The sequence below is a fragment of the Schistocerca nitens genome, chromosome 1, assembly GCF_023898315.1.
Source record: "Schistocerca nitens isolate TAMUIC-IGC-003100 chromosome 1, iqSchNite1.1, whole genome shotgun sequence".
NCBI lineage: Eukaryota > Metazoa > Arthropoda > Insecta > Orthoptera > Acrididae > Schistocerca > Schistocerca nitens.
Window position 1 is genome coordinate 945,409,811 of NC_064614.1, and position 19,796 is coordinate 945,429,606.

At 43.7% G+C, this 19,796-nt stretch overlaps 1 protein-coding gene across 3 annotated transcripts in view; it reads right to left on the reverse strand.

Moving 5' to 3' along the window:
* Positions 1-19,796, reverse strand: part of LOC126194106 (chitinase-like protein Idgf4) — a 179,704-nt gene that overhangs the window by 128,405 nt on the left and 31,503 nt on the right. For 2 of the 3 annotated variants that reach the window (XM_049932742.1, XM_049932739.1), the window contains exon 2: positions 1,533-1,771. The exons of the other annotated variant lie outside the window; for it this stretch is intronic. In XM_049932742.1, coding sequence (XP_049788699.1) covers positions 1,533-1,771 — 239 coding nt within the window. The remainder of the gene's footprint in view (positions 1-1,532; positions 1,772-19,796) is intronic. 3 annotated transcript variants of the gene reach the window in all.

The window sequence follows — 19,796 nt, forward strand, 5'->3', positions numbered from 1 at the left end:
ATGTTAACTTTCAGTCAATAAGGCTAGCCAAAGTACACACAAGAAACAAAATATTTACAGGTTAAATTGTCCTCTTGGAATCCAAAGAGACCAGTGTCACTTTCGTTTGAAATGCTATCTGTTTCTGCCATCCCCAAAATTACTTTAAGGATAAACTATCCCAAAGTACCTGTAAAGCACATGAATCTTTAAGCTCGTTCATTAGCTTATGACAAACCCCATTTCGAAAGATCAGACTGAAACATCATACGTTTGTTTCAACGGCGCAGTTTTACCGCGAATACGGTAGAAAATTTCTCTTGGTATTGATTTTCCATTCACTTTTGTCCGCGTCTTTCCAGCAAGTGCGCCGTCCATTCGTACTTTTTTTAACCACGTAACTTTTAATGTCTTTCAGTTGTAACTGACTCTAAACGCTTATCTAAGCTCCGTTTCAAGATTTACCTCTGATCATTATTAGCACCTGTCCAATGCGTTTCTCCACAAGTACAAATTTCAGAACTTATTCTTCCGTCCTAGGACATTATCAGAATTAAACTTGTTATTCAACGAAATACTCTTTCGTGTGACCGGTATTACATCTGATTTCTTCCTTGCTTAGCCATCTCGTTTTGCTTCACAGGTACCACCATTCTTTCATGTTAGTTGATACTTCGAGCGATTCTTCTTAGCACAACTTCGTATGTAAGGGTGAAAATCTTATAAAGAACGTTTAGTTCCACTAATATTTGTTTATTATTACTCAATTTTTGCTTATTAGGCCATCGTTAGGTGACAATTATGTAGTGTCCTCGAAAACACTAATGCCCAAGAAAGTTTCGACAAATTGTTATTTTCTTCTCTACTTCCTTTTATTTCCTTTTATCTAACGTATTCTGTGTTAGTCTTTCCGTTCTTTTAAGTTTTCTGCTTTGTGCTGGAATGACCAATTTTCTTCAGTTTTCCTTTCACTAAAAGATGTAAAATCATATTTGTTACTCGGTTATTTTGCCATCTCCTTCAATATCTCTTCAGTGTTTCACTCGCTTCTTCTAAGTGTTATTCTAATGAAGAACTGGTATGTATGCGATATTCATCGTGCTTGTGCTTATTGTTCTATGAGAAGTTAACAGTTTTTAGCAGCTGATGTTACACGTCGTGTGCTCCTTATGTCGGGGACAGAAGATCGAACTCGTATTATTCTAATCCCGCAGTTCATGTCTGACATCAGCAACTGTGAAGTTATTTCATTAACTAGCGCTGCCATGCTTGAGTTTAATTTTCATTAAATGTCCCATAATACCCCGATATTAACACTGAGTTCTCTTTTTGCTCCACACCCACTTCTTTGTTCTTTTCTAACAGTACTGTACAGCTTTTCCTGTCTGTGTCTGCCTCTTTGTCTCTCTTTCAGACACACACACACACACACACACACACACACTTTGTGCTTTCGAGAGTTTGTTTATGCCGTCATCAGATCAAAACCTCTTAACCTCACTGTATGGTCTAAGTAGTTCTCTTCTATGACAATCTATTACTACGACACTAACCAGCTCAAAGTACTTCTTCCGCTGGTCTGCATTGGCGCCTCCACCACCGATGGACAGAAGCACCTTCAGCGATGGGAAGCGCTCCTTGAGCGCCACCACGCTGGTGTACTTGGAGGTGTCGTCCTGGTATCGCGGCACCGCCTTGTAACTGTCCGTGTCGATGGTGGCGTAGCCGTAGATGAGGTGCGTGCAGTAGGTCAGGCTGGGCTCTATCTCCGACACGAGCATACGCTTCGGATCTGCAACAGTTGTTACGTTCTCAAGCAAGTAGGATGTAAAGATTGAGGAGATAATCTTTCTCAGCAAGTGTCGTTTCCTCGATAACTGAACTTTAAAAGAAGTTTAGGGCTTCCAGCCGCTCTTCGTTTACTACACCCCAAAATATTTCGCCAGGGTGCCTGTCAGTCATCCTCCGGAGAGCCAACAAAGACTGACGAAGTCTTCGCCCATCCTGAAACTTATAATCGCAATGAGTTTGTTTCGCACATGCATCAATATCGTGGTGACAGACTAGCAAATCATCTTGCCAATAGGTAATTTTGAAAGGCATGAATACAGTAAGCAGATCCAAATGATTGCATGTTGCAATAGTTATTCACGGATGAAAACACTTGCACATGATAGAGCGAATTGGGGGACTACATCAAAACCGTCTTCTTGCTATAGACCACATCGACAACCATGTCCACTTCTTCTTCGTCTGTTCCGGTATATCCTCGAATTTCGAATGAATTTTTTCTTCTGTGTGTTCATTATCAGTTACTATTTGACTTCTAATAGTCAAACCGCTAAGGCTGTTCTCTGTAGCTATTATGTGCAATTCATTGACAAGTCATCGAAATGGTTCCTATACCACCAATTATATTTTATTATCAAAAATTTACTGCTAAGTGACAAACACACACGCACACACACACACTCGCGCGCACATAGATGCATATTGTAGTCTGAGATAGAGACACAATTACTTATTCAAATTTCTTCTGACGAACAGAGAAAGTTGCAAACATAAAAGATTTCATTTTGTCTTTAAAAAGTTCTTTATTGTCTATAAGTATATTTAATCCACTTCGCAGAGGTAAAAGGGAATTCAGCGTTCCATTTTCATCTATGTTCCAAGAAAAATGTATGTGTTTGCCATCTTGATTTGTAAAGATCCCACTGTTAGAGTTCGTTAACAACAAAAATCAGGGGGCAGTACCTATTTCACACACAGACACACACACACACACACACTATATATATATTTCGCAACTGATTAGATTATCAGTTGACGACATGAACATTTTAAACGACAGACGAAGTACTCTTAAAGTTCAGTGACTAATAATGTTTTGTAATTACGGTGAATAAAACAGAAACAGTAAATTAATAAACTTATAAGACATGATATGATGCTTGCTAAACTGACCATAGCATGTGTGTGTGTGTGTGTGTGTGTGTGTATGTGTGTGTGTGTGTGTGTGTGTGTGTGTGTGTGTGTGTGTGTGTGTATTTCTCTGTCTGTCTGTCGGTCATGGGATAGCCGTGTGCACATACACTGAAGAGCCAAAGAAACTGGTACACCTGCATAATATCGTGTTGGGACCCGGCGAGCACGCAGTAGCGCCTAATCCAATGTCTGAAGTAGTGCTAGAGGAAACTGACGCCATGAATCCTGCAGGACTGTCCATAAATCCGTAATAGTACGAGGGTTTGGAAATTTATTCTTAATAGCACGTTGCAAGACATACCAGATATGCTCAATAATGTTCGTGTGTGGGGACACTGGTGTCCAGCGGAAGTGTTGAAACTCAGAAGAGTGTTCCTGGAGCCACTCTGTAGCAATTATGGACGTGTGGGGTGTCGCATTGTCCTACCGGAATTGCCGAAGTCCGTCGGAATGCGCAATGGACATGAATGGATACAGGTGATCAGACAGGGTGCTTAAGTACGTGTCACCAGACAGAGTCGAATCTAGACGTATCAAGGGTCCCATATCACTCCAACTGCACACACCTCACATCATTACAGAACCTCCACCAGTTTGAACAGTCCCCTGCTGACATGCAGGGTCCATGGAGTCATGATGTTTTCTTCATACCCGTACACGTCCATCCGCTCTATACAATTGAAACGAGACTCGTCCGATCAGGCAACATGTTTCCAGTCATCAACAGTCCAATGTCGGTGCTGACGGGCCCAGGCGAGGCGTAAAACTTTGTATCGTGCAGTCATGAAGGGTACATGAGTGGGCCTTCGGCTCCGAAAGCACATATCCATGATGTTTCGTTGAATGGTTCGCACACTGACACTTGTTGATGGCCCAGTATCGAAATCTGCAAAAATTTGCGAAAGGGTTGCACTTGTGTCACGTTGAACGATTCTCTTCAGTCGTCGTTGGCCCCGTTCTTGCAGGATCCTTTTCCGGCGTCAGCGATGTCGGAGATCTGATGTGTTACCGGATTCCTGATGTTCACGGTGCACTTAATCGCTACCTGGGAGATGTTATGTCCCATCGCCCGTGCGCCGACTATAACACCACGTTCAAACTCACTTAAATCTTGATAATCTGCCATTGTAGCAATAGTAATCGATGAAACAACTGGTCCAGACACTTGTCTTATATAGGCGTTGCCGAGCCAACCGCTGCGCCGTATTCTGCCTGTTTTCATGTCTCTGTATGTGAATTAGCATACCTCTACTAGTTTCTTTGGCGCTTCAGTGCGTAACTATGGCGACAGTACCGCATACACCAGGTATAAAAGGGCAGTGCATTGGCGGAGCTGTCATTTATGCTCAGATGGTTCACGAGAAAAGGTCTCCGACACAATTCTGGCCGCACGACGAGAATTAACAGACTCTGAACGCGGAATGTTAGATGGAGCTATACGCATGGGACATTCCATTTCAGAAATCGTAAGGAAATTCTATATTCCGAGATCCATAGTGAGAAGAGTGTGCCCAGAATACTATACTTCAGGCCTTAACTATTCGGAAAGCAAGTTCCAGTCGGTCAAGAAATGGAAACCACTGTGAAAATCTAATAAAGCTTTGCACATATGTGTTCAACAGTGTCTCTAGTATCCCTGTCGGTTGCATCACTTCGCTCTTTTCAGTTCTGAGAGCATGGTGAGCACATAAAGTTGCGTAAAAAATAGTGTCTCCCGCAAAGTATGAGGTCCTGGTGAAACATTTCGCCTGATCTTATGCAGCCCAGAACTGTTATACAGTTCCTAGTTCGTGACAATTATCGGTCACAATCTGCAGGGGCAATGAAAATGCTCCTGCAGCATTTTCGATGGGAAGTGTTTGATCACCCGCACTGCAGCCAGTAATTGGTTCACGCTGTGTTTCATCTCTGCTAGCATTAATTACTGGCTATGAAGACAACATTTCCGCACAGACAACGAGCTATAGTTGAGCGTAGAGAATTGGCGGGAAGCATAGGCGGCTGCCTTCTATGACGAGGGTATTGGGAAGTTGGTATAACGGTGCGACATATGTCCTAGTTGAAGCGGCGACTACGTAGCGAAGTAGCTGGAAGGTGGAGCCAGCTGTCGCAAATAAAACATTTCTGATTTTCAATGTAGTTTCCATTTCACGGCTGTTCGGAACTTACTTTCTGGACAAGCCTTGTATCATCACGGACACCGCAGTGGCCGACGGCCTTCGTTTAACGACCTAGAGTAGCGGTGTTTGCGTAGGGTTGTCAGTGCTAACAGACAAGCAACACAACTTGAAATAACCACAGACTATGATGAACGTAACCGTTAGAACAGTGCGGCGATATTAGGTGTTAATGGGCTACGGCAGCAGACGATCGACGCGAGTTCCTTTGCTAGCAGCATGAGATCACCTGCAGCGCCTATCCTGTGCTCGTGACCATATCGTTGGACCCTAGATGACTGGAAAACCGTTGGGTCCCGATAGCAGTTGGTAAGAGCTGATTGTAGGGTTCGAGTGTGGACCCAAGTTGTCAACAAGACACTGTGCAAAGTGGTATTAGCTCCGCAATGGTGGGTGTTGTATTTACTTGGAACTGAACTGATCATTGACCATTTGCAGCCCTTCATGGACTTCGTGTTCCCAAATAACGATGGGATTTTTAGGAATGGCTACAAGTAATGTTACCGGACTGTAATTCCTCTCAACTAGTGAGAAGAACATTCTGAATAATTCGAAAGAATGATTTGGCCTCCCAGATCACGTGACATGAATTCCATTGAATGTTTGTGGGACATGATGGAGGGATCATTTACTGCACAATCTCCTGCACCGGCAACACTTTCGCAGTTATGGGTGGGTATAGAGGCGTCATGGATCAATATTTCTGCAGGGGACTTAGAAAGATCTGTTGAGTCCGTGACACGTCGAGTTGCTCCACAACACCGGGCGAAAGCAGTTCCGATACGATATTAGGAGGTATCCCATGACTTTTGTCGCAACAGTGTATGCCCGGGATGAATTCTAAGCATCATTCTACGTAGTCTCCTATGTTTCCCGCTTATTAGGATGGTGCGTTAATCACTAAGCCATGTCGGCACAACAGTTCACGCAACTGCACTGATTATGCTGGTATGTCTCCCTCCTCGAGCCACATTCTCAATGTTCTTACTTTAAATTCCCCATTACTCGATTCATGGCCTACATACAAATTTTCACTGGCCGCTTCAGTCTAAATACGTAAAATCATACCTGTATGGGACCAGTAAAGTCACTGAAATTGCGTAATTTCATTTGTATAAGGATGGATTCCGTTGGAGATTCAGAGGCTAGAAATGGAGCCAACTACGAGGGAGTACTGTCAATTAATGCCTCCGAATTTTTTGTTCTGTTCTCAGTATCGGCTGAGGTATTACATGTCATACACGTTACTCGAGCGACTTTCCCGCTTCGCTGTGCTATCAGAATGGCACGGAATTGTAGCGCGTAACATAGAAGTGTGCAACATAACTACACTCCTGGAAATTGAAATAAGAACACCGTGAATTCATTGTCCCAGGGAGGGGAAACTTTATTGACACATTCCTGGGGTCAGATACATCACATGATCACACTGACAGAACCACAGGCACATAGACACAGGCAACAGAGCATGCACAATGTCGGCACTAGTACAGTGTATATCCACCTTTCGCAGCAATGCAGGCTGCTATTCTCCCATGGAGACGATCGTAGAGATGCTGGATGTAGTCCTGTGGAACGGCTTGCCATGCCATTTCCACCTGGCGCCTCAGTTGGACCAGCGTTCGTGCTGGACGTGCAGACCGCGTGAGACGACGCTTCATCCAGTCCCAAACATGCTCAATGGGGGACGGATCCGGAGATCTTGCTGGCCAGGGTAGTTGACTTACACCTTCTAGAGCACGTTGGGTGCACGGGATACATGCGGACGTGCATTGTCCTGTTGGAACAGCAAGTTCCCTTGCCGGTCTAGGAATGGTAGAACGATGGGTTCGATGACGGTTTGGATGTACCGTGCACTATTCAGTGTCCCCTCGACGATCACCAGTGGTGTACGGCCAGTGTAGGAGATCGCTCCCCACACCATGATGCCGGGTGTTGGCCCTGTGTGCCTCGGTCGTATGCAGTCCTGATTGTGGCGCTCACCTGCACGGCGCCAAACACGCATACGACCATCATTGGCACCAAGGCAGAAGCGAATCTCATCGCTGAAGACGACACGTCTCCATTCGTCCCTCCATTCACGCCTGTCGCGACACCACTGGAGGCGGGCTGCACGATGTTGGGGCGTGAGCGGAAGACGGCCTAACGGTGTGCGGGACCGTAGCCCAGCTTCATGGAGACGGTTGCGAATGGTCCTCGCCGATACCCCAGGAGCAACAGTGTCCCTAATTTGCTGGGAAGTGGCGGTGCGGTCCCCTACGGCACTGCGTAGGATCCTACGGTCTTGGCGTGCATCCGTGCGTCGCTGCGGTCCGGTCCCAGGTCGACGGGCACGTGCACCTTCCGCCGACCACTGGCGACAACATCGATGTACTGTGGAGACCTCACGCCCCACGTGTTGAGCAATTCGGCGGTACGTCCACCCGGCCTCCCGCATGCCCACTATACGCCCTCGCTCAAAGTCCGTCAACTGCACATACGGTTCACGTCCACGCTGTCGCGGCATGCTACCAGTGTTAAAGACTGCGATGGAGCTCCGTATGCCACGGCAAACTGGCTGACACTGACGGCGGCGGTGCACAAATGCTGCGTAGCTAGCGCCATTCGACGGCCAACACCGCGGTTCCTGGTGTGTCCGCTGTGCCGTGCGTGTGATCATTGCTTGTACAGCCCTCTCGCAGTGTCCGGAGCAAGTATGGTGGGTCTGACCCACCGGTGTCAATGTGTTCTTTTTTCCATTTCCAGGAGTGTATATCGGTACGTGAGAAACGGCCTGCTGTAATCGAGTTTCTAACCGCAAGGAGCACGCTCTCCTTCAGCATGACTATACAAGACTATTCAAGAGCGCTGTGACATCTGCAACAATCCGGGTTCACAGTCTCGGTCACCCTCCGTACAGCCCCTACTTCACCCCTTCCGATTTTCATCTGTTTCCAAAACATAAATAAAACCTTCGAGGACTTCACTTTGATAATGATGAAGCGGTGCAAGCAGAGGTGAGGTTGTGGCTGCGTCAACCAAGTCAAGCTTTCTACAGAGCCGGCCACTGTGGGCGAGCGGTTCGAGGCGCTTCTCTCCGGAACCGCACGACTACTACGGTCGCAGGTTCGAATCCTGCCTCGGGCATGGATGTGTGTGATGTCCTTAGGTTGATTAGGTTTAAGTAGTTCTAAGTTCTAGGGGACTGGTGACCTCAGATGTTAAGTCCCATAGTGCTCAGAGCCGACGGTATCAACAAACTGGTCTCTCGTTGGGAGAAATGTGTTCGTCGCCAGGGTGACTGTGTTGAGAAATAAATATGTAGACAAGAAAAATAAAGATGCAGAGTTTTAATTAAGTTCGTTTCAATTAGAAAAAAAATGTTCAAATGTGTGTGAAATCTTATGGGACTTAACTGCTAAGGTCATCAGTCCCTAAGCTTACACACTACTTAACCTAAATTATCTTACGGACAAACATACACACCCATGCCCGAGGGAGGACTCGAACCTCCGCCGGGACCAGCCGGACCGTCCATGACTGCAGCGCCCCAGACCGCTCGGCTAATTCCGCGCGGCCTTCAATTAGACAGCTTTAAGAGTTTTGAGATAAAAAGTCAGAGGCGTAAATTCACAGCGTGCTCTCGTGCAATCATAAATCATGATAATAATTACTAAATCAACCATTTTGAGGTAATCGCCTCGAGCGAAAACACAGATACTTCTCGTAGTAATTGGATCCAGAAACGTTTTGATATCAGTTGTTTTTGTGAGATATGTTTAAACGAAATTACTTAGATGTCAGTTCTTACGTTAAACTGGCACAAATTGTTATTTTGACCATTGTTTTTACTAGTGCTGTAAATGTCTTACGTACGGATTTAAGAAAGCCGACGACCTGTGAATTAAACATGATTCATTACTTAGGGGCTCCTTCAGCAGCCACCCTGAGGGAACCCAAGTGGCGCAACGCTTCCGCTGCTGAGGATCGCTACAAGACAGAGCAGCCGTGAGACTGGACTGCCACAAGTGGGCCAGTGGATCCCCGCCACGTCACTGCCCTGACCTCAAGACTGTTGTTCAAGGCCTTACACTGAGTTCTCTGCCAGGTAGCCAAGCGTAGCAACCTTGTACTGCGCAAGAGAGGTAGCTCGTTCCAATTCAGCGCAGCTACACGAACAAAACAACTTTCTCTGGAAAATGTGAGGTGACGTGACAGTGTTTTACTGTGCTGGAAGGCCCTTGCCGATTCCAGAGTTGTCCAGTGAACGCAGCAGGATCAAACTCAGTTACAGGCAAGAACAACACACAGCGGAAAGCTGAGGATGTCGACAACGCTTAGAAATTGGAATAGAAGCGTTAGTTGAGTGTTTACAGTTGTGCTATTTAGTCTGTAGATTGGTTTGATGCAGCTCTCCAAGCTAGTCTGTCCTGTGCGGTCTCTTCATCTCTGCAAAACTACTGCAACCTACATCCTTTTGAATCTACAATTTTTGGTCACCACATTGTCTTCCAGTTTGGAACTCATGATGCATTCGCCATATGTCCTAGCTTTCGATCTCTTCTGTAGTCAAGTTGTGCAATAAATTTCTTTCTTCCACAATGCGCTTCAGTACCTTTCCATTAGTTATTCAATTAGCCCACCTAATCTTCAGCATTCGCCCTTAGCATCACATTTCGACAGTTTCAATTTGCTTTTTGCCTTTAGTGTTTACTGTCCACATTTCACTTCCATACAAGTCTATGACACAGTCAAATATCTTCTGAAATGACGTCCTAACATTTAAATTTAGATTAGATGTCAACAAATTCCTCTTTTTGCGTATGCTGTTCTTGTTACCACCAGTCTCCATTTTAATATCCTCGCTGCTTCGGCCATCATCAGTTGTTTTGCTACCGAAATAGCAAAACTTGTCTACTACTTTTACTGTCTCATCTCCTAATCCAATTCCATCAGCATCGCCCGATTTTATTCCACTACATTTTATTATTATTGTTTTACTTTTGTTGGTGTTCATCACATAATCTCTTTTCAAGACACAACCCATTCCGTTCAGCTGCTCATCTATGTCCTTTGCCATATCTGACTGAGTTACAGTATCATCAGCATATCTCAAGATATTTATGTTTGTAGTATTTTGCATAAAAATGCTATTTTCATGCTGCACATTAATTTTTTGTTTTACTTATGCACCCACTGTCATTTCGCCTAAAAAAAAGCATTTTCAGTGGGTGTCTTGGAAAATTACATGATTTTCCCGTTGTCACACATAAGTTATAGTGTTACAACAGGTCATGGAAGTATTTTGTATAATGAAATGGAGAAGTACTTACAGGTCAGTGTTTAATTCTTCAGTTATAAAGCAAGCAGCATTCCACAAATGAAAACTGGTTGAAAGCTTCCACTTTTTCTAGTACCCATAGTGTTTTCGTAAGATAACACTTTAACTTCCTTTTTTCTCTGTGTAGAGTCTCATTCGTTTTCGTAAGTCTTGCCAACTTTCGTGGTCTTTACTTCTAGCTGTTTTCGTTTGACTGTATATGTGGCAATGTAAGTTTTGTGTCTCAGCATCTCTCTCTCTCTCTCTCTCTCTCTCTCTCTCTCTCTCTCTCTCTCTCCGTGTGTGTGTGTGTGTGTGTGCGTTTGTGTGTGTGTGTGTGTGTGTGTGTGTGTGTGTGTGTGTGTGTGTGTACGTGTGTGTGCGTGTGTGTTTGTGTCTATACAGTTGTTTTCAATTATGTTCTTAGGACAGGAATGTAATTTGTGATCATCTATTGGAATGTTTGTCTGTTATATGATCAATTAGTGTAAACAATGAATGTCATATTCACTTGGTCATTTAGTAGTAGCTTCTTTCTGCCTTTATTTTGTATATATGATCATTTTCTTGTAAAGTTAGCAGGTGTGTTCCCTTATTTATTCTATTTTCATACCTTTATCTCTTGTAGTGTGCTTGTGACTCATTTCCTTGAACGTTATGCAACAATTGAGTGGATTTTCTAATATTTCCATTCTCAGATGTTCTTTGTATGGGGTGTCGAGTGTTCTGCTGGTGTTTCTTACTTACCTTGAATGACATGTGTTGCATAGTAGTTGGTATATTGCTGCCTTCTGGCAGATGTCTTTGTCATTTGCTACGTTAGATGTTAGCTGTTTGTCTGAATGCTGTAGTTACGGCTCGTTTTTTTAATGTTTGTTATTGTATGTGTGAGTTTCCGATTGTATGCAATTGTGAATGACCTAGAATCTTCTGTCGTATTTTCTTGTATTGTTTGTGTTGTTGTTCTGTCACTGTGTGTGCTTGTTTGTGTGGGCTTTGTTATGTTGTTGTTTGTGGCTCTGTGAGTGTATTGCGTTTACGTGCATTTGTTGTGACTAGACTGCATTTGTACCCTTTGTTTTTTGCTATTTATTTGACGATTTTGTTTCTGGAAATTATCTCTGCTGAGTGGTACTGTGTTGACCCTGCAAACTATGTATATAAGAATTGCTTGATTCTGTGAGTGTGGGTGATTTGAAGTTTGATGTATGATTGTGCCTGATGTTGTAGGATTACACTAAATTTCAAAGCCGTGGTGTTTGTTTTGTTTTTTAATTGTTATATCTAAGCAGTTCATTTTATTGTCATACTCCCTTTCCACAGTGTATCTTATCTTTTTGTGTATTGTGTTTATATCTGCATGTAAATTACCCATTTGTTTCTGGTTCATTAATTAAACAAGGGATCATCTGTCTATCTGACTTAGTGTAGTATGTTGTACCTCTTTGTGATAAAGATTTTCTTCGTTGTTTATGAAAATGTTTGCTAGGGAACCTGACACTGGTAATCCTACTGGTAGCTTAGCTTCTTGTAAATAGTATTCATAATTAAACTGAAAGTAGTTTTGTTCCATTATCAGTTACAGAGACTTGTTTATTTCTTTGGTATATTCATAAGGAATTTGGTTGTTATCTTTCAGGTTTTATTCTGTGACGTGCATTTTTTATTACTCGTATGCATGAAAACGTATTTTCTGTGTAAGAGAGAGGATGGTAGTTGTGACTAGGACTTCTATAACTTTTATAAGTCATATTAACTGCGAAGTGTTCCTTATAGTTCTATCATCTTCTATTTTATACTTTTAAAAAGTAATTTCAACAAGAGTCCTGCGAATCTGGAAGTGGTAGCTTTCTTGAATTTTATAATGGATATTACTGGGATATTTGGTGTATGGATTTTTAGTTGGCATCGGAGGGTGGGTACAGTGAGAATACTCTGTATTAATTTTCCTTTTTTCTATCTTCTAACGTGTAGTCTACATTTTAAGACACTTTTTATCTTCAAACTTCCTGGCAGATTAAAACTGTGTTCCGGACCGAGACTCGAACTCGGGACCTATGCCTTTCGCGGGCAAGTGCTCTACCAACTGAGCTACCCAATCACGACTCACACCCCGTCCTCACAGCTTTACTTCCGCCAGAGTCTCGGTCCGCCACACAGTTTTAATCTGCAGGAAGTTTCATATCAGCGCACACTCCGCTGCAGAGTGAAAATCTCACTCTGGACTTTTTATCTTACTCAAAAATCTGTTTGTCTGGATCAGATCTGGGTGCATGAGTAAAATAAAAAATTAATATGGAGCAGGCAAAAGGCATTTTTTCTGTACTCTGCTGCAACTGTTTTTATTTCTTCTCTCTGAACATTAATTCCCTTTCTAAATTATTTGTTGCTTTTCTTTATTGCTTGCTCTGTGTACAGATTGAATAACCTGGTGGACAGGCTACAATCCTGTCTCACTCCCTTCTCAACTACTGCTTCCTTTTCATGTGCTTTTACTTGTATAATTGTAATCTGCTTTCTGCACAAGTTGTAAATAAGCTTTCACTCTCTACATTTTACCCCTGCTACTTTGAAAATTTCAATGACTGTAGTCCAGACGGTATTGTCAAAAGATTTCTCTAAATATACAAATGCTGTAAATATATGTTTCCCTTTTTTCAGCCTATCTTCTAAGATAAGTGATAAGATCAATATTGTCTTGTGTGTTACTACATTTCTGTGGAATTCAAACTGATCTTCCCCAAGGCCAGTCTCTAGCAGATTTTTTTTCCGTTTTCCGTCAATATTTTACAATCATACTTATTAAACAGATGGTTCGGTAAGTATTCACACCTCTTAGCACCACCCATTCATTGTTATTGAGATTACTCTATAGTTCTTGAAGTCAGAAGGTATTTCGCCTGTCGCATATACCTTGCAAACAACGTGGAATAAAACTTCCTCGTCGATTAAAACTGTGTGTCGGACCGAGACTCGAATTCGGCACCGTCGCCTTTCGCGGGCAAGTGCTCTACCAACTGAACTATCCAAGAACGACTCACGACCCGTCCTCACAGCTTTAATTCCGCCAGTACCTCGTCTCCTATCTTCCAAACTTCACAGAATCTCTCCTGCGAACCTTGCAGATCTAGAAGTCCTGAAAGAAAGGATGTTGCTGAGACATGGATTAGCCAAAACCTGGGCGATGTTTCCAGAATGAAATTTTCACTGTGTAGCGGAGTGTACGCTTTTATGAAACTTCCTGGCAGATTAAAACTATGTACCGAACCAAGAATCGAACTCGGGACCTTTGCGTTTCATGGTACACACTCCGCTACAGAGTGAAAATTTCATTCATGTGGAATAGTTTTATCATGACTGGCTCTCTAAAGAATCTCAATAATTATGAGGGTATGGCACCCACTTCACGGGCTTGTTTCTGCTTAGGTATATCAGTGATCTGTCAAATTATTCTCGCCGTATCATATTTTCAATCTCATTTTCACTTACTTTCTGTTCTGTTTGTACAATATTGTTTTCAAGTTTGTTTTCCCTGTATAGATCCCCTACACAGTACGTCCATCTTTCGTCTTTCTTTTCTTGCGTAGTACTTTCTTTCCATCTGAGCTCTTGGTATTCATGTCGCTGCTTCTCATATCTCCAAAGGCCTCTTAAATTTTTCTCCAGGTAGCTACAATCACTACCCTAGTAATATATGTTTCTACAACCGAGCTTTTGTTTTCTAGCAATTTTTACTTTTCATTTGGCATTTTTTATCAGTTTCATTTTCCAAACATATATACTCCCTTTCACGTACTTCACTTGCTGCATTTTTATATTGCTTTCCTTTCGTCATCAATTTTATATATGAATATCGGTTCAAAACAGTTCTTCCGAAGCTGAAGATTTGAATAACGCTTATTGGACGAACAAGAAATTTCGTAATTAGATGATGTGGTTTTTAATTTGATAGAGAGAGAATAACTTTTTATAACAATTTAGCTTTTGAGTATACTTCATCACATGCTTACCGCCTTTTCTAAGTACACTTCAGCTAGTTCCCACGCGCTCTAAGTATCCTGAAGTATCTTTGGATTTGGGAGCACTGTGCTTTGAAAATTCGGCCTTTCATATCGTATCTCTTTACTGATCTCTTTGGAACGCCCCCATCACTCCGCCTGTAGAAACAAATATATAATCAATGGAACCGTATAGACCAATCGAAAGACCACGAAAAATGTGATTTTAAATATTCCTGGTATCATAAAAAAATAATACTCTCCCTGCCGCCATTGACAAGCAGCTGCCAGCAGCAAGTCGTATACTCTTAGCTCACTTATTTGTTACATAGTTTAATTCTTAATTTCTTTGCGTGTTTTTGGGTACTTGCATTGTTTAATTCATAAATTTCGGGCGTATTATAGTATTTGAGAGTTGTAGCACCGCGCTTTCGTACCTGAATAGTGTAAAATCGCGTAGTCTCCTTCTGCCACCAAGCAGTGTGTCAGCAGTGCGCAAGTAGCAGCATTACTGAATTTACTAGGCAATCTTGTATTTTAATAACCGTTTAAATTTTGTGTTGAATTGTTTGTGCTCTCTGTAGATTAGTTCAGACGTTCTTTGCACAATAGTTTTTAGCATGGATAGGGACTGCAACTGCTGTGTTCGGATGCAGGCTGAGTTGGCATCCCTTCGCTCCCAGCTTCAGGCAGTGTTGGCTTCGGTCACACAGCCTGAGGCTGTTGCCAATGGGCATCACTGTAGGGGTCCGGATGGGGGTTTGTCGGGGACGGCCAGCTCGTCCCACGCATCCCCCGATCGGACAACGACTGTGGCTGCCCGGGATACTGCCCACATTGAGGCTGATCCCTCACCTGTGGTAGAGTGGGAGGTGATCTCGAGGTGTGGTAGGGGGCGAAAGACATTCGCGAGAGCTGAACGGAAGGCCTCTCCAGTTTGTCTGACGAACCGGTTTCAGGCTCTGTCTCCGGCTGATACTGATGTTCGGCCGGAGATGGCTGCTTGTCCTGTTCCAGAGGTTGCCCCTCAGTCTGCAAGATCCGGGTGGTCGCAGAGGGTGGGCTTACTGGTAGTTGGGAGCTCCAACGTCAGGCGCGTAATGGGGCCCCTTAGGGAAATGGCAGCAAGAGAGGGGAAGAAAACCAATGTGCACTCCGTGTGCATACCGGGGGGAGTCATTCCAGATGTGGAAAAGGTCCTTCCGGATGCCATGAAGGGTACATGGTGCACCCATCTGCAGGTGGTCGCTCATGTCGGCACCAATGATGTGTGTCGCTATGGATCGGAGGAAATCCTCTCTGGCTTCCGGCGGCTATCTGATTTGGTTAAGACTGCCAGTCTCGCTAGCGGGATGAAAGCAGAGCTCACCATCTGCAGCATCGTCGACAGGACTGACTGCGGACCTTTGGTACAGAGCCGAGTGGAGGGTCTGAATCAGAGGCTGAGACGGTTCTGCGACCGTGTGGGCTGCAGATTCCTCGACTTGCGCCATAGGGTGGTCGGGTTTCGGGTTCCGCTGGATAGGTCAGGAGTCCACTACACGCAGCAAGCGGCTACACGGGTAGCAGGGGTTGAGTGACGTGGTCTGGGCGGTTTTTTAGGTTAGATGGCCTCGGGCATGTACAGAAAGGGCAACAGCCTCAAAGGGTGCGGGGCAAAGTCAGGACATGCGGGGGCCAAGCAGCAATCGGTATTGTAATTGTAAATTGTCGAAGTTTCATTGCAGGAGTCCACTACACGCAGCAAGCGGCTACACGGGTAGCAGGGGTTGAGTGACGTGGTCTGGGCGGTTTTTTAGGTTAGATGGCCTCGGGCATGTACAGAAAGGGCAACAGCCTCAAAGGGTGCGGGGCAAAGTCAGGACATGCGGGGACCAAGCAGCAATCGGTATTGTAATTGTAAATTGTCGAAGTTTCATTGGTAAAGTACCGGAACTTCAAGCGCTGATAGAAAGCACCGAAGCTGAAATCGTTATAGGTACAGAAAGCTGGCTGAAGCCAGAGATAAATTCAGCCGAAATTTTTACAAAGGCACAGACGGTGTTTAGAAAGGATAGATTGCATGCAACCAGTGGTGGTGTGTTTGTCGCTGTTAGAAGTAGTTTATCCTGTAGTGAAGTAGAAGTGGATAGCTCCTGTGAAATATTATGGGTGGAGGTTACACTCAACAACCGAGCTAGGTTAATAATTGGCTCCTTTTACCGACCTCCCGACTCAGCAGCATTAGTTGCAGAACAACTGAGAGAAAATTTGGAATGCATTGCACATAAATTTTCTCGGCATATTATAGTCTTAGGTGGAGATTTCAATTTACCAGATATAGACTGGGACACTCAGATGTTTAAGACGGGTGGTAGGGACAGAGCATCGAGTGACATTATACTGAGTGCACTATCCAAAAATTACCTCGAGCAATTAAACAGAGAACCGACCCGTGGAGATATCATCTGGGACCTACTGACAGCAAACAGACCCGAACTTTTCGACTCTGTAAGTGCAGAACAGGGAATCAGTGATCATAAGGCCGTTGCAGCATCCCAGAATATGGAAGTAAATAGGAATATAAAAAAAGGGAGGAAGGTTTATCTGTTTAGCAAGAGTAATAGAAGGCAGATTTCAGACTACCTAACAGATCAAAACGAAAATTTCTGTTCCGACATTGACAATGTTGAGTGTTTATGGAAAAAGTTCAAGGCAATCGTAAAATGCGTTTTAGACAGGTATGTGCCGAGTAAAACTGTGAGGGACGGGAAAAACCCACCGTGGTTCAACAACAAAGTTAGGAAACTACTGCGAAAGCAAAGAGAGCTTCACTGCAAGTTTAAACGCAGCCAACACTTCTCAGACAAACAGAAGCTAAACGATGTCAAAGTTAGCGTAAGGAGGGCTATGCGTGAAGCGTTCAGTGAATTCGAAAGTAAAATTCTATGTACCGACCTGACAGAAAATCCTAGGAATTTCTGGTCTTACGTTAAATCAGTAAGTGGATCGAAACAGCATATCCAGACACTCTGGGATGATAATGGCATTGAAACAGAGGATGACACGCGTAAAGCTGAAATACTAAACATCTTTTTCCAAAGCTGTTTCACAGAGGAAGACCGCACTGCAGTTCCTTCTCTAAATCCTCGCATAACGAAAAAATGGCTGACATAGAAATAAGTGTCCAAGGAATAGAAAAGCAACTGAAATCACTCAACAGAGGAAAGTCCACTGGACCTGACGGGATACCAATTCGATTCTACACAGAGTACGCGAAAGAACTTGCCCCCTTCCAACAGCCGTGTACCGCAAGTCGCTAGAGGAACGGAAGGTTCCAAATGATTGGAAACGAGCACAGGTAGTCCCAGTCTTCAAGAAGGGTCGTTGAGCAGATGCGCAAAACTATAGACCTACGTATATCTCTGACGTCGATCTGTTGTAGAATTTTAGAACATGTTTTTTGCTCGCGTATCATGTCGTTTCTGGAAACCCAGAATGTAGTCTGTATGAATCAACATGGATTCCGGAAACAGCGATCGTGTGAGACCCAACTCGCTTTATTTGTTCATGAGACCCAGAAAATATTAGATACAAGCTCCCAGGTAGATGGCATTTTCCTTGACTTCCGGAAGGCGTTCGATACAGTTCCGCACTGTCGCTTGATAAACAGAGTAAGAGCCTACGGAATATCAGACCAGCTGTGTGGCTGGGTTGAAGAGTTTTTAGCAAACATAACACAGCATTTTGTTGTCAATGGAGAGACGTCTACAGACGTTAAAGTAACCTCTGGCGTGCCACAGGGGAGTGACCTAGTAGATAGTGTCGGAAGTTCCATGCGGCTTTTCGCGGATGATACTGTAGTATACAGAGAAGTTGCAGTATTAGAAAATTGCAGCGAAATGCAGGAAGATCTGCAGCGGATAGGCACTTGGTGCAGGGAGTGGCAACTGACAAATGTAATGTATTGCGAATACATAGAAAGAAGGATCCTTTATTGTATGATTATATGATAGCGGAACAAACACTGGTAGCAGTTACTTCTGTAAAATATCTGGGAGTATACGTACGGAACGATTTGAAGTGAAATGATCATATAAAATTAATTGTTGGTAAGGCGGGTGCCAGGTGGAGATTCATTGGGAGAGTCCTTAGAAAATGTAGTCCATCAACAAAGGAGGTGGCTTACAAAACACTCGTTCGGCCTATACTTGAGTATTGCTCATCATTGTGGGATCCGCACTGGTCGGGTTGACAGAGGAGATAGAGAAGATCCAAAGAAGAGCGGCGCGTTTCGTCACAGGGTTATTTGGTAACCGTGATAGCGTTACGGAGGTGTTTAATACACTCAAGTGGCGGACTCTGCAAGAGAGGCGCTCTGCATCGCGGTGTAGCTTGCTGACCAGGTTTCGAGAGGGTGCGTTTCTGGATGAGGTATCGAATATATTGCTTCCCCCTACTTATACCTCCCGAGGAGATCACGAATGTAAAATTAGAGAGATTAGAGCGCGCACGGAGGCTTTCAGACAGTCGTTCTTCCCGCGAACCATACGCGACTGGAACAGGAAAGGGAGGTAATGACAGTGGCACGTAAAGTGCCCTCCGCCACACTCTGTTGGGTGGCTTGCGGAGTATAAATGTAGATGTAGATATCTTACTGTAAGAACGGTTAATCCAAGAAAAAGGTGCAGTTTTTAATGTTGCAGTGTAAATAATAACCATAATTATAATGAAACATCATCTAGCAATTCATTCAATGCTTGATGGAAAATTAGGAGTGTTTCCTGACATTTAGCTTGCGGCATTCATAAAATAATAAGATCTGCAAGTTGATCGTCGATGGATCTACGCTAGTTTATCTTCTAGTGACTTTACTCTACTGCTCTAAAGCATTGTGGATGTTTACTTAGTCGTTTGATTTGAATGTGGCCTCATCAGCCCACAGACAAAAGTCGGTAAATCTAGACTTTAAATTACGAACCGGGTGTTAAAGGTGATTCTGGTATGGAAATCATCTTGTCTAAAGTCAGATGAACAAGACTGTGAAACATCATCATATAGAATTCTCCAGACGGTATTTGTTTCCACTCGGGAAATCTGTGCTAGTCTTCGTGTGGAAAGAAATGGGTCACAATTTATTGTAACGAGAATCTTTGAACTTCTGCCGTCGGAACACATCTGCCGTTTTTGTTATGACTGTGAGTCATTTCTACTGTTCATGGCCATGATTGTGATTCCGAGTCTCCAATAGGCGAGAAACATACTCGTATGTTCACCGGCGTGAACGGTCTTGATATTTCTCTGCATAAACGTGTTCACCTTGTCGTTAATTCTGGGAACATTTCCGAATACCATAAACATGTCAAATCCCTCTCCTTC